The 12,251-nt window shown below is 61.7% G+C and overlaps 1 protein-coding gene across 4 annotated transcripts; it reads right to left on the bottom strand.

Annotated features, from left to right (window-relative positions):
• Positions 1 to 251: 251 nt before the first annotated feature.
• On the bottom strand, positions 252 to 10,090 carry DCAF8 (DDB1 and CUL4 associated factor 8). 4 transcript variants are annotated; one of them, XM_052676543.1, is made up of 7 exons: positions 9,963 to 10,090; positions 8,380 to 8,472; positions 3,610 to 3,751; positions 2,665 to 3,338; positions 2,060 to 2,200; positions 1,777 to 1,871; positions 252 to 699 (listed from the first exon to the last, which is right to left on the bottom strand). In XM_052676543.1, exons 3-7 carry the CDS (start codon positions 3,662 to 3,664, stop codon positions 585 to 587), a joined length of 1,080 nt encoding a protein of 359 aa, XP_052532503.1. In that variant the 5' UTR covers positions 3,665 to 3,751; positions 8,380 to 8,472; positions 9,963 to 10,090; the 3' UTR covers positions 252 to 584. The 4 variants fall into 4 exon arrangements, with proteins under 4 accessions (XP_052532503.1, XP_052532505.1, XP_052532502.1 ...); XM_052676545.1 differs by having other exon boundaries at positions 3,616 to 3,751; XM_052676542.1 differs by having other exon boundaries at positions 3,610 to 3,688.
• Positions 10,091 to 12,251: the final 2,161 nt, after the last annotated feature.

Here is a 12,251-nt window from a genome sequence, read left to right as displayed (position 1 = left end):
CGAAGCAACGAGGGTCTGTGCCTCAAAACGGAGCCCTGAGCGCCTCCGAGGGCAGCGCAGCGGGGGGACGATGGCACGAGGGGAGAGCAGCTTGGATCCCAGCAGCTGCTGATGGGCAGAGGATGGCAGGCAGTGCGGGAGAGGCGGCCGTGGGGAAGGGTTCAGCTGGGCGAATCCGCAGCGCCGCGGGGACGGAGCAGCCAGAGCTGTGGGGTCGTCCCAGTGCTGGCCATTATGTGAGCGCAGGGAGATTTTAATTGCTGCAGCAGGGGAAGGGAGGGGGGCTGGGATTAGGGAGCCCAGTCTCGCTGAAACAAAGACCTTCCCCGAGCTCCATCTCAGCTCCAAAGCGCACCAGGCCTGGCCAGGCAGCTGAGGACGGAGAGAAGATGGCTCAGAAGCTCGTTAAGGCTAAGAGAATCACTGCCTCCGGGGGAAGGGAGAGCAGGGCTTGGCAGCGGATCCCAGTGCTAAACCTCCACGGATCCAAATCCCTCCGTTAATCCCGCTGGTCTTGGTGCTGCTTACAGGAGAGCGGGCTTTGCAGGCATTAAGGACCGCAGCGCTGCTGGGGGGGCTCCCACTCACCTCACAAACTGATCTCTGCCTCCCACAGCAAACTGGTAGGTGTTGGCTGGGTTCACGAAGATGGTGTACAGCCCCACCTTCTTCTCCTTTTCCTTCGTCACCACCAGTTTCCTTTAAGAGACAGGGAATAACAGCAACAACGGCCGAGAGAAAAATCCACCTTGGATTCCAAAACAGGGCCCAGATGGGAAACGCAGGAGCGGCGTGAGCTCAGACAAAAAGCACACGCACACAAAACCTCCCAAGCACCGCAGCTTCCAAACCGAGCTGCCTGTGAGTCAAACAGCGCAGTGAAATCATCCCCTGGCGTCGGGCTCCGAAAGCATCCAAAGGGTTTCACGGCCCAGCAGAGCCGGGCCGGCAGCAGAGAGAGCAGGGATCAGATGAACTCCAAAGCCAAAACCCTCTGCTGTTGTTTCTCCCCACCCGTCTCGCTGTAACGAGGCCCAGATTGAGCGGAATCTGACACACTGCCTCCCTTCCCCTCCCTCCCCCCCCCCCCCAGGAAAATATTTCGGCACACAAACCCAAGCAGCATCCTGGGGAGGGAACAGCAAGCTGCAAAGCTGCTCTTGTCCTGGTTATGAAACAGATGCGTTCGGGGCTGCAGACAAAAGCCCTCGTGCACAGAAATAAAAGCGGAGCTCCAGCAGCTGAGCTGCGCAGCTCTGTGCTCTAAGCAGGATCAGCTCTGGAATAACACTGCGCTGTGCTGGAGAAGCGCCCCGAATCCAGGCCCAGACGGCCGCCCTGATTTGGAGGGTTGTCAGAAAGGGCCAAACTCTCTGCTCCTTCATTACTGGTTTTTGATTAATTGGGATAGCGCCCGTGTGATGAGTTGAGGTGGGGACACAGCGAGCTGCCAGCACAGGGGCTGCGTGGGGACACACAGCAGCAGCGCTGCTGCTCCCTACCTGCGCTCCACACTGGTGGAGGACAAGGTTTAATTGCAGACTCATTAATGAGGACTGCAGCCACAGCGACACCAAACCCGCCCGGGGTCCCAACGCTGCTCCTGCTAAGCAGCAGAATCTCTCTGATCACCTCCCAGTGCCCCTCAGTGCCGTCACAGCCCCCAAATGCTGCACGTCCAGCAGGAAAGCGGGCATCCAAACACCGACACGACGGTTATGGGGCAGAGACCCACAGCCCACAGATCCCCACCTGCAGCAGGAGGGGGATACTCACGAGGCAGGCCGGTCTTGTCGCAGATCAATGGTGAAGACGACAGCATCTTCACCTGCTGATAGGAAAGTGCATGGAGAATCCGGTTCTAGGGCCAGCTGTAAGATAAATACTCGGGCATTGGTTCCCTTTTCACCCAACAATGCACTCGAATCCCTTTCTCCCCATAACCCACCCCACATCCCCGCGCCCTCGACGCCCCACGGCTGCGTGCTGCTCCGCCAGGCAGCACAACAAGGCCCTCCTCAGCCCCCCCCCGTGCCCCCAGCCCATTTTGAGGGCTCACCTTGTGAGAAGCTCCCTTGTGCTGTGCCACACGCTTGGTGCTCCTGCAGCACTGCGTGGCCGAGAGCTCAGCCACCCGCACCTGCCCGTCCCGAGCACACATGGCCAGCGTGGAGTCACCGCTGTTGGGGAGGAACTTGGCCTGGAAGACAGCAAGCAGAGGGTGAGGGCTCACAGCCGAGTCTGAGGAGCAATGAGGATTAGATCTTTAGAGGCGCAGCTGGAGGGTCGAGAAACCATCCTGGCTCTTTTGGGAGAACCCGGAGGAGACACGGCAAGGATCGCAGTCCTGGCATCCCGCGGTGAGGCCGGCTGTCCGGGCCCCCTCTGGCGGCGGCAGAGCCGCGGCACAGCGCAGCACCGTCGGAACGCTGCTCCTCCGGCACCGGGATCAACAGCAGCAGCACCGGCCGGGGGCTCCGGGCACAGCGGCAAAGCTGAGCGGCCCCCAGCCCGACTTTGGAGCCTTCGAGAGGCTTCGACAGCCCCCAGCTTGGAGAAAAGCCCCTTCTGCTGCCCCGCACAGCAGCAGCAGGCAGGGAAATCAGGCCCTGACCCCGCGGGGTGGATGCAGCACCCAGAGAGACCGGAGCGGGAGCTGCTCACCTGGAAGACGTTGCTCTTGTGGCCGCTCTCAAACTCCAGCACCGGCCGCCTCCGCACCCAGTCCCACACCACCACTTTGAGGTCGTCGCTGCCGCTGGCCAGCCACGTGCCCCTCTGGTTGAAGTGCAGCGTGTTGACGCAGCCCGTGTGGCCCTCCAGGCCGTGCTGCAGGCGGAAGCGCTGCACGAAGAGCCGGGCCCCGCAGGCCTCGTAGACGAAGCGGGGGCTGGAGCCCAGCTCCCTGTCCCGCAGGGCGCGGATGGCCTGCCAGCGGGGCCGCGGCAGCGCCGTGGTCTCCGAGGACACCCAGTCCTCCAGCGCCTGCTCGTCGTCCGAGGAATCTCGGTCGTGGTTGGCACGTTTGCGCTGAGCGCGGCGGTGGGATCGCTGCTCCTCCTCTTCCTCCTCCTCCTCCTCCTCCTCCGAGTGCGAGCAGTCGAGGGTGCGCGACTCCTCGTTGATGGAGTAGTGGCCCGTGTCGTCCATGCTGTCAGAGTCCTTCTCCTCCGCCGAGCTCTCGGTGTCGGTGTCGCGGCTCTCTGTGCTGGTGCGGTTGGGCCCCACGTCGTCTCCAGTGAGGCTCAGGCTGACGTCGGACGCCTCCACCTCGATGCCGGAAGAAATTTCTCGGCCCTCCTCGGCTGACATCTCCTCCGGGCTGCTGGACAGGCTGCCTGCACCGCACAGACAGTGCCGTGAGCTCCGAGACGTCCCGGCCCACCTGCTCTTTCCACCCCATCCGTCCCCTGCACGCCGGCACGCGGCCCCGTGACAGGGAGCTGAGGTGGCCAGAGCGAGCCCTGACCCCCCAGCCTCTGCTCTGCACCCAGCAGCAGCCCGCAGAGCCAGACCCCACGCGGCCTCGGTCCCTCTTTCTGTCTCCCCCAGCTCCGTCTCCCCCGCTCTGCTCCCCACGTTGCTCCCCTGGGGCTGAGCTTCCCCTGCCTTCACCATTCGCGATGTCCGTCTTTCCGTCCATGCTGCTCCCTTTATCCGACATCTCCTTTCTCGCTGCGTGCTTCCCCTGAAGGCAAGAGAGGGAGAAAGCAGGAGCTGGAGCGGCCCCTGCCGCGGGGACCACGCTGTCCTAAAACACAAAGGCACACAGTGCGAGCACTCAGCCACCCCACAGCTCCACCACCCCACAGCTCCACCACCCCACAGCTCCACCACCCCACAGCTCCACCACCCCACAGCTCCACCACCCCACAGCTCCACCACCCCACAGCTCCACCACCCCACAGCTCCACCACCCCACAGCTCCACCACCCCACAGCTCCACCACCCCACAGCTCCACCACCCCACGTCCCCTGTGAAGCCCAGCCGCTCTCCCCCAGCGATGGACTCTGACCCCACAAACCCCACAGGGCAGCCCGGCGCCCTGCGCTGCTTCCCCTGACACCTGGAGCACGAGGAGCGCTGGGTTTCCCCGTCCATCTCAGCGCCTGCAGCCCACAAGCTGCTCCAGGGGGAACTTTTAAGGTCTTGAAGCCCCTTCCCACGCTCAGCGCTCTCCCCTTCCCAACAAGGGGCCACCAGGGCAAAGAGAAATCATTTCTGCACAGGGTGCAGCAGACACCGCATCAGAAGGCGATGCTTCCCCACGGATGGACGCAGCACATCCCAACCCGGCACCGAGTGCAGCCCAAAGCCAAAGCCCAGCTCAGAGCCGGGGAGACACAGCGGGGAGACGCGAGCAGCGCAGGTAAAGGAGGGGAGAAAAACAAAACCATTTCAGGGATGTTTTGCTCCCTCAGTGCCCCCCTCCTGCTTATAGGCCGAGCGCTTTCAGCTCCCCGTTTACAGAGAGGGCAAAGCCAAAGCTGGGCCATCATTAACTCCGATTACAAACCGAGATTAACCAGGAATTAACACCAGCCCCGGGCAGCAGCACAAAGGCTGAATGCTCCGAGCCAACCACACTCATCGTGGGGGTCCGGGGGCTCATCCTGAGCACATCTGCTGCCACCGGGTCACAGCCCTGCCCCCTGAGGACCCCAACCCACAGCTCAGCCTCCGGCCACAAAGCGCTGCCTCCTCCAGCACAAAGAGCCCTGCGTGGCTCCGTCACATCAGGGATCCCAGAGCTGCACAACTGCAGCTGGGAGAGCCTCAGCGCCCACAGAGGGAGCAGCGTTTGCATTTCGTCCCTCAGGAGGGGGCTTCCTCTGCAGAATCACCCGCTCTGATCTGTCATTCACAGAGGTGAGCAGCAAGGAATCATAGAATCATAGAATCACAAGGTTGGAAACGACCTGCAAGATCATCCGGCCCAACCGTTTCCTCATCACCACAGCCTCCACCACGTAACCACATCATAACCACATCACCACCAAACCACATCACGCAGCTCCTCATCCAGGCGCCTCATGAACGCTGCCAGGGTCGGCGCCTCCACCACCTCCCTGGGCAGCCATTGCAGTCCTGACCGCTCTCCGAGAGAAAGAGTTCTTCCTTATGTCCAACCTCAACCTCCTCTGATACAACTTGTGGCCATTGCCCCGTGTGCTGCTCGTTGCCTGGGAGAAGAGGCCAAAGCCCTCCTCACCCCAGCCTCCCTTCAGGAGTGCAGTCAGGTCTCCCCTGAGCTCCTCTTCTCCACGCTGAACAACCCCAGCTCCCTCAGCCGCTCCTCATCTTTGTGCTCCAGACCCCTCACCATTTCCTTGCCCTTCTCTGCACGCTGCAGGGCTTCAAATGTCTTTCCTGCAGTGAGGAGCCCAAAACTGAACACAGCACTGGAGGTGCGGCCTCCCCAGAGCTGGGTGCAGGGGATGCTCACCTCCCTGCTCCTGCTGGCTGCACCGTTTCCAATGCAGGCCTGGATGCCGTTGGCCCTTTGGCCACCTGGGCACCCTGTGGGCTCCTGTTCAGCCCAGCATCAACCAGCACCCCCAGCTCCTTCTCTTCTTCACACTCATCCAGCCGCTCATCCCTAAGCCTGCAGCGCTGCATGGGGTTGTTGTGCCCAAAGTGCAGCAGCCGACACTTGGCCCTGCTGAACCTCATCCCGTTCACCTCAGCCCAGCCTGTCTGAATCCCTCTGAAGGGCCGCCCTGCCCTCAGGCAGATCCACACCACCTCCCAGCTCGGTGCCATCTGCAAACTGAGGGTGCCCTCAATGCCCTCATCCAGGTCATCAAGGGAGATATTAAAGGAGATGGGCCCCAGCACCGAGCCCTGGGAGACTCCACTTGAAACGGGTCGCCAGCTGGACTTCACTCCGCTCACCACGTCCTGCTGGGCACGGCCCTGCAGCCATTTCCTTACCCAATGCAGTGTCTGTGCAGACCACGGGCAGCCAGTTTCCCCAGAAGAAGCCTGTGAGGGACCGTGCCAAACCTCTGCAAGGTCCTTGCAAACCTTTGCAATTCCTTTGCAAGGAACTCGCTTCCCAGAGGAAACCAATCCAGCATGGAGTAATGAGCCCGACTTCACCTCTCACCCAGCCACATGAGGGGACAGAGCTTCACTTGGAAACAAAGCGAGCCGACCCCTGAGCTCGTGGTGGCGAGCAGCACGCTGGAGGACGCTGAAGGAGGAGGAGCACGGCCACAACTCTGCCATCTTCTCCACGTGGGGCTGTGAGACTCATCACCCAGGGGCAGATGCTCCGCACCGGCAGCAGGAGCGCATCCCCGCGGTCCCGTGCCGGCTCTGCTCGCCGTGAGACGCAACGCCAGCAGCTCCTCGTCACGCGCTGTGGGCTGGAAGGAGCCCCGACCCCAAGGCATCACCGCAGGGAGGAGGAAAAGAAACCCCCGGGCCGCCCCCAAAAAGCTGCGGCTCAGGGTGGTGACAGGGATGGAAAGGGGCCCTGCGGGAACGGCGCAGCGCGGAGCTGAGGAGTCACCTGCCGGAGGTGCGGGGCTACGGCACAACCGCGGCACCAAAGCGGTCGCTCCCACCTCCCCGAGCTGCAGCGATGCTTCAGGCGATCCTCAGGCGATCATCGGGACGCCGCTCGGCCCCGCTGGAGGTCACCAGGCCCCACAGCACGCCCCGAACGGGGCCTCGCTCTGATCCAGCCGATGGACGGGCGCCCATCAGCAGCCCCACAGCAGCGCCCCGTCCCGCGGCCCGGCTCCCCTCCCAGGCACCGACACGCGGGTTCTGCGCTGCCCCGGACGCTGCATCTGGACAGGATCAGCCCTGAACGCCTCACATGCTCACGGCACCCCTGCGAAGGCCCTATAAATATCCCTCCGCATGCCACAGCCCGGCCGCCTCGGCACCGAGCCGCCACCGCCTCCTGAGCTCATCCCACAACAACGGGCTCTCTGGGGCCGTTCCCCCCCCACCCCCAGCTTCACACGCAGCCACCAGCCGCTCCAGCAGCTCGCGGGTGCTGGCAACATCAACACCGGGTCACAGCGGCAGCGAGCGGCTGCACAGCGCCGGCAATGGGAGCGTTCACAGCCGCTCCATCCCCAAACTCCTCCCCGCAGATTTACACAGCTCTATAAACACCACACGGCCCCGCCGGGCGGCCTGGCTGCGTTTGGGATACACAAATAAGGAGCAAGCAGACATTAAAAACAAGAAAAGAGCAGACACCCACAAGCGAGAGCCCCTCGGCCCCGCTTCCAACCCAACCCCCCCCCCAACCCCGAGCCGCAGCCTCGTGGCCTTGGCGCTGCCGGTGCCGAGCACACGTGTTGCGCCGGGTTCCTTTCAGCCTCTTCTATTTAAGGAAAGTTCTCTCATCGGGGCCGGACGGCGGCAGCTCGCAGTGTGGGGCGGCTCCGGGGCCAGCAGGTAGCTCAGTCCCCATAGAAAACCCCACCGACCCACGGCACCCAAATCCCCCCTTGTGGGGTGATGGGGGGGAGCCTCCGGTTGGCCGACGCTTGGGGAATCCCCCCCCCTCGTGCTGAGAGATCTGGAGAGGTTTGGATCATGACAGAGCTTCCAGTCCCCGCTGATGACGTTAATGAAGCAGCTTCCCACTCGCAATTAAAGGGAGATCAGCAATTCCCACCTCTCCCCCCCGGATCGCAGCATCGTGAGCCCATCAGCACAGTGACCCACAGCACCTCCGTGGGGACGCAGCGTCCGTCCGTGGGGCTGCCACACAGCCACCCCCGTCCCCAGGGCCCCGCCATCCTACAGACCCCCTCGTGTCCTCCCTAGCAATAGCCCAGACCCAGGGTCCTACTGCCCCACAGACCCCCCCTGTGCCCCCCTGTTTGCAGTCTCAGAGCAATATCCCACAGTTAGTGCCCTGCTGCCCCACAGGCCCCCTTCTATCCCTATTTGCTCTCCCACAGCAAAACCCCATAGCCAGTGCCCCACTGTTTTCTGAGTGGCTGAGCAAGGGAAATACAGGACAGTGCAACCGTGCTCCTAATTAACTGCAGGTAATGAGCTCCTCAGCACCCTGCATCTCCCCCTTCCCATCCAGAGACCGTGAGGACGGGGGCTCCACCTCACTGAGAGGAATTGGGGCTGGGGGAGGTGGCCAAGAATGGGGAAACCCCCCCATATGAGGAGCCGGGAGCTCCCTGCCGTGAGCTGACACCAGGAATCCGGCGTCACAACGGAGATCAGCACCGACACGGCTCCAAAAATCAACGCACGGGAAGGAAGGAAGGACAGACGGACGGACAGACCCCAAGGAGCACAACCTGCCCATCGCAAACAGCCTCTCCAGTAAGCTCCCATCTCCCAGTTTGGAGCCTTTACTGGGAGGCTCTGCCCAGTGCCCGACTCACCTGCAAGCAGAGGAAGGGTGAAGGCCTGGCAGGGTAGGGAACCGGGGACAGCCGTCCCAGCACCGCAGCGCCACGGGGACAAAGGTGACAGTCCTGGAAAGGAGGGGGTGACAAAGCCACACAGTGGATAACGGTTGGACACGGGGGTTGGGGGGGAGCCCCAGTAGCCCCTCGATGGGATGATGGCGTTCTGGGGGTGGAAGGGACCCCCGCTGCCCCCCGTCCCCCCCCCCCAAGGGCCTTTGGGTTTACAGAAACAGGATCTGAGTGCAACAGAGACAACAGCCCCACGCAGAGGGTCCTGTCCTGGGGACACAAGGATCCCTGGAATGTTTCCCATAAAGGAGAAAGGACCCCCCCCCCTTTCCCCCCCCACCTCCTCCAGACCCCCTGACCCCAGGAGCTCTCAAATAGGGTTGGAGGATCTCCATGGAGCAGCAAAGATGCCCTCTCAGCTTCCCCCAGAACAGGCACAGATGCTCTATAGGTAGCAGGGACCCCCCCTCTCTCTCCCAGAACTCCCAAAAGGCACTATGCCTCATGGGGGGGGGGCACGGAAGGACCTGGGGGGAGCACGGATTCCTTTCTGTCCCTACAAAAAGCACTCTGACCCCCTCCCCAGGCAAAGCAGGGACACTTCCTACGGAGGGGCTGACCCCTTAGGAAGAGCAATGGTGCCCACCCCCCTCCCCAAAAGATGCAGGGCACCCTGGGTGGGGTAGCAAGGAGTCCCTGCATAGAGCACCCCAGAGGCACCCCCGTGGAGAAGCAAGGATCCCCATTTTTGTGCCCCCTCCCCAAAGGTACAGCAATCCCCGAGGGACACGGCGATGACCACGGACCCCAACCTCAAAGGCACAACGTTGCCATGGGGGTAGCAGGGACCCCTCCCAAAGGGTCAGCGTATACAGGGAGTGGGGAGGGGAAGGCAGGCAGCAGGGAGGCCTCCTCTGTGCCCTTCTCAAGGCACAGTGAATCGCTGGGAAGAGCAGGGCCTCCCCCCAAACGGACAACAGCCCCACGGGGAGCGGCAGGGACCCCTCCTGCACCCACCCTAGAAGTGCAGTGACCCCCGAGGGGCACCACGTACCCCCTCGCCCCAACCAAAGAAGGGGGAAACCCTCAGGGAACAGCACGGATTCCCCCCTCAAAAGGGCAATGGCCCCGCGGGGGGGGGAACGGGGATCCCATTTGCACACCCCCCCCCCCAAAAAGAGCAACATCCTCCGAGGGACACCGGGGACCCCCCCCCTAAAATAACACGGACCCCCCTGAGAAGAGCAGGGCGCCCCTTCATAAGGGCAACGGCCACACGCAGGGCCCAGGGACCCCTTCTGCACCCCCGTAAAGCGGCAGTGACCCCCGAGGGACCCCCTGGGGTCAGACGGCCACCCCCCCAGGACGCGGTTACCGCACAGCGCACCCGGCCCCCCAGCAGGGGCCCGCAGGGGCCTCGGGGCTCACTAGGCCTCAGGCGGGGGGGGGGGGAGGGGGGAGCAGGCCGCAAAACCGGGCCCAACCGCAACCGGCAAAGATAAGAGGGGAAAGAACGACCCCTCCCCGCTCGGCGGTCCCGCACAGACCCTTTCGCTGCCGTTCCCGGCCAACGCTCAGGCGCGAGCCCCGTGTTCCCCAACTGCTCCCCCTCCGCCGGCCCTGAGCCCAATCGTCGCCATCTCAGTGCACCGCCTCCAGATGCTTTACGGCAGCGCGGCGTCCTTTACGGCAGCGCGGCGCGCTTTACGGCACCGCGTCTCCTTCTACGGCACCGGCCGCTGTGCGACACCGCGGTACCACCCGCTCCCCGCCCCGCCGTCGCCACGGCAACGGAGGCCGCGCCCCCTCCCGTTGTGTTGCGGTCGGGTCGAAGGTCGCCCCGCGCGTGGCGCTGTTCTCACGTGACCTCCTGCTTCCCCCTCCCCCCATGTTACTGTAGGGTCCCCCATGTTTTTGTAGGGTCTCAATCCCCACCTGTGTTACTGTAGGGTCCCCCATGTTGTTGTAGGGTCTCAATCCCCACTTGTGTTACTGTAGGGTCCCCCATGTTGTTGTAGGGTCTCAATCCCCACTTGTGTTACTGTAGGGTCCCCCATGTTGTTGTAGGGTCTCAATCCCCACTTGTGTTACTGTAGGGTCCCGTTCCCCTGCTTGTGTTATTGCAGGGTCCCCCCATGTCATTATAGGGTCCCCCCATGTCATTGTAGGGTCCCATTCCCTTGTTGTGTTACTGTAGGGTCATTTTCCCCACCTGTGTTATTGTAGGGTCACCCCATGTCATTGTAGGGTCACCTCATGTCATTGTAGGGTCCCCCCATGTTATTGCAGGGTCCCCCCATGTCATTATAGGGTGACCCATGTCATTGTAGGGTCCCCCCATGTTATTGTAGGGTCCCATTCCCTTGTTGTGTTACTGTAGGGTCATTTTCCCCACCTGTGTTATTGTAGGGTCCCCCCATGTTATTGTAGGGTCACCTCATGCCATTATAGGGTCCCCCCATGTTACTGTAGGATCCCATTCCCCTGCTGTGTTACTGTAGGGTCACATCCACCAACTGTGTTACCATAGGGCCACCCCACAGGTCTCCTTGTTACTGTAGGGTCACTCCTTGGCCCTCCTTGTGTTATTGCAGGGTCACCCCATGACCTCCCCCACTATCATAACATCATCCCATGTTCTTGTAGGGTCACCCCGTGTCATTGTAGGGTCACATGTCCCCCTACCGTGTTACTGTAGGGCCACCCCACGGTTTTGTAGGGTCACATTCCCCACCTGCATCATTGTAAGGTCATCCCATGACCCTTGTGTTACTGCAGAGTCCTGTCCTCCCTTATGTTATTATAGGGTCACCCCACAACCCCTGTTGTGTTACTGTAGGATCACATCCCCCCTTCTGTCACTGTAGGGTCACCCCATGGCCTCCCCCATTATCATAACATCATCCCATGCTCTTGTAGGGTCACATCCACCACTTGTGTTATCACAGGGCCGCCCCATGGGTCTCCTTATGTCATTGTAGGGTCACCCCATAACCTCCCCCATGATCACAAGACCATCCCACGTTCCTCTATGCTCACCCTGCACCGTTGTAGGGTCACGTCTGCTCCCCATGGTGTTACTGTAGGGTCACCCCATGTTAGTGTAGAGCCCCCCTCCCGTGTAATTGTAGGGCCACCCCATGACCCTTGTGTTACTGTAGAGCCCTGTCCTCCCCTATGTTATTGCAGGGTCACCCCATGACCTCCCCCACTATCATAACATCATCCCATGTCATTGTAGGGTCACCCTGTGTCATTGTAGGGTCACATGTCCCCCTACCGTGTCACTGTAGGGCCACCCCACAGTTTTGTAGGGTCACATTCCCCACCTGCATCATTGTAGGGTCACCCCATGACCCTTGTGTTACTGTAGAGTCCTGTCCTCCCTTATGTTATTATAGGGTCACTCCATGACCTCCCCCATGATCATAACATCAGCCCATATTATTGTAGGGTCACGTGTCCCCCTGCCATGTTATTGTAGGGTCACCCCATGTCACTGTAGGGTCACGTGTCCCCTGCCATGTTATTGTAGGGTCACCCCATGTCACTGTAGGGTCACGTGTCCCCCTGCCATGTTATTGTAGGGTCACCCCATGTCACTGTAGGGTCACGTGTCCCCTGCCATGTTATTGTAGGATCACCCCGTGTCACTGTAGGGTCACGTGTCCCCTGCCATGTTATTGTAGGGTCACCCCATGTCACTGTAGGGTCACGTGTCCCCCTGCCATGTTATTGTAGGGTCACCCCATGTCACTGTAGGGTCACGTGTCCCCCTGCCATGTTATTGTAGGGTCACCCCATGTCACTGTAGGGTCACGTGTCCCCCTGCCATG

The sequence above is a fragment of the Tympanuchus pallidicinctus genome, unplaced genomic scaffold (assembly GCF_026119805.1).
Source record: "Tympanuchus pallidicinctus isolate F22 unplaced genomic scaffold, pur_lepc_1.0 scaffold152, whole genome shotgun sequence".
In the NCBI taxonomy this organism is placed as follows: domain Eukaryota; kingdom Metazoa; phylum Chordata; class Aves; order Galliformes; family Phasianidae; genus Tympanuchus; species Tympanuchus pallidicinctus.
This window is presented reverse-complemented; position numbering and strand designations above follow the sequence as displayed.

Bases quoted from the DNA above. Each gene is read 5' to 3' on its own strand.
- DCAF8 (XM_052676543.1), bottom strand. From the start codon at position 3,664: ATGTCGGATAAAGGGAGCAGCATGGACGGAAAGACGGACATCGCGAAT. The intron at 3,339-3,609 runs GCAGGGGAAGCT...TGTGCGGTGCAG, and splicing joins GGACATCGCGAATGGTGAAG to GCAGCCTGTCCAGCAGCCCG. The intron at 2,201-2,664 runs GTGAGCAGCTCC...GCTGTCTTCCAG, and splicing joins ACAAGAGCAACGTCTTCCAG to GCCAAGTTCCTCCCCAACAG.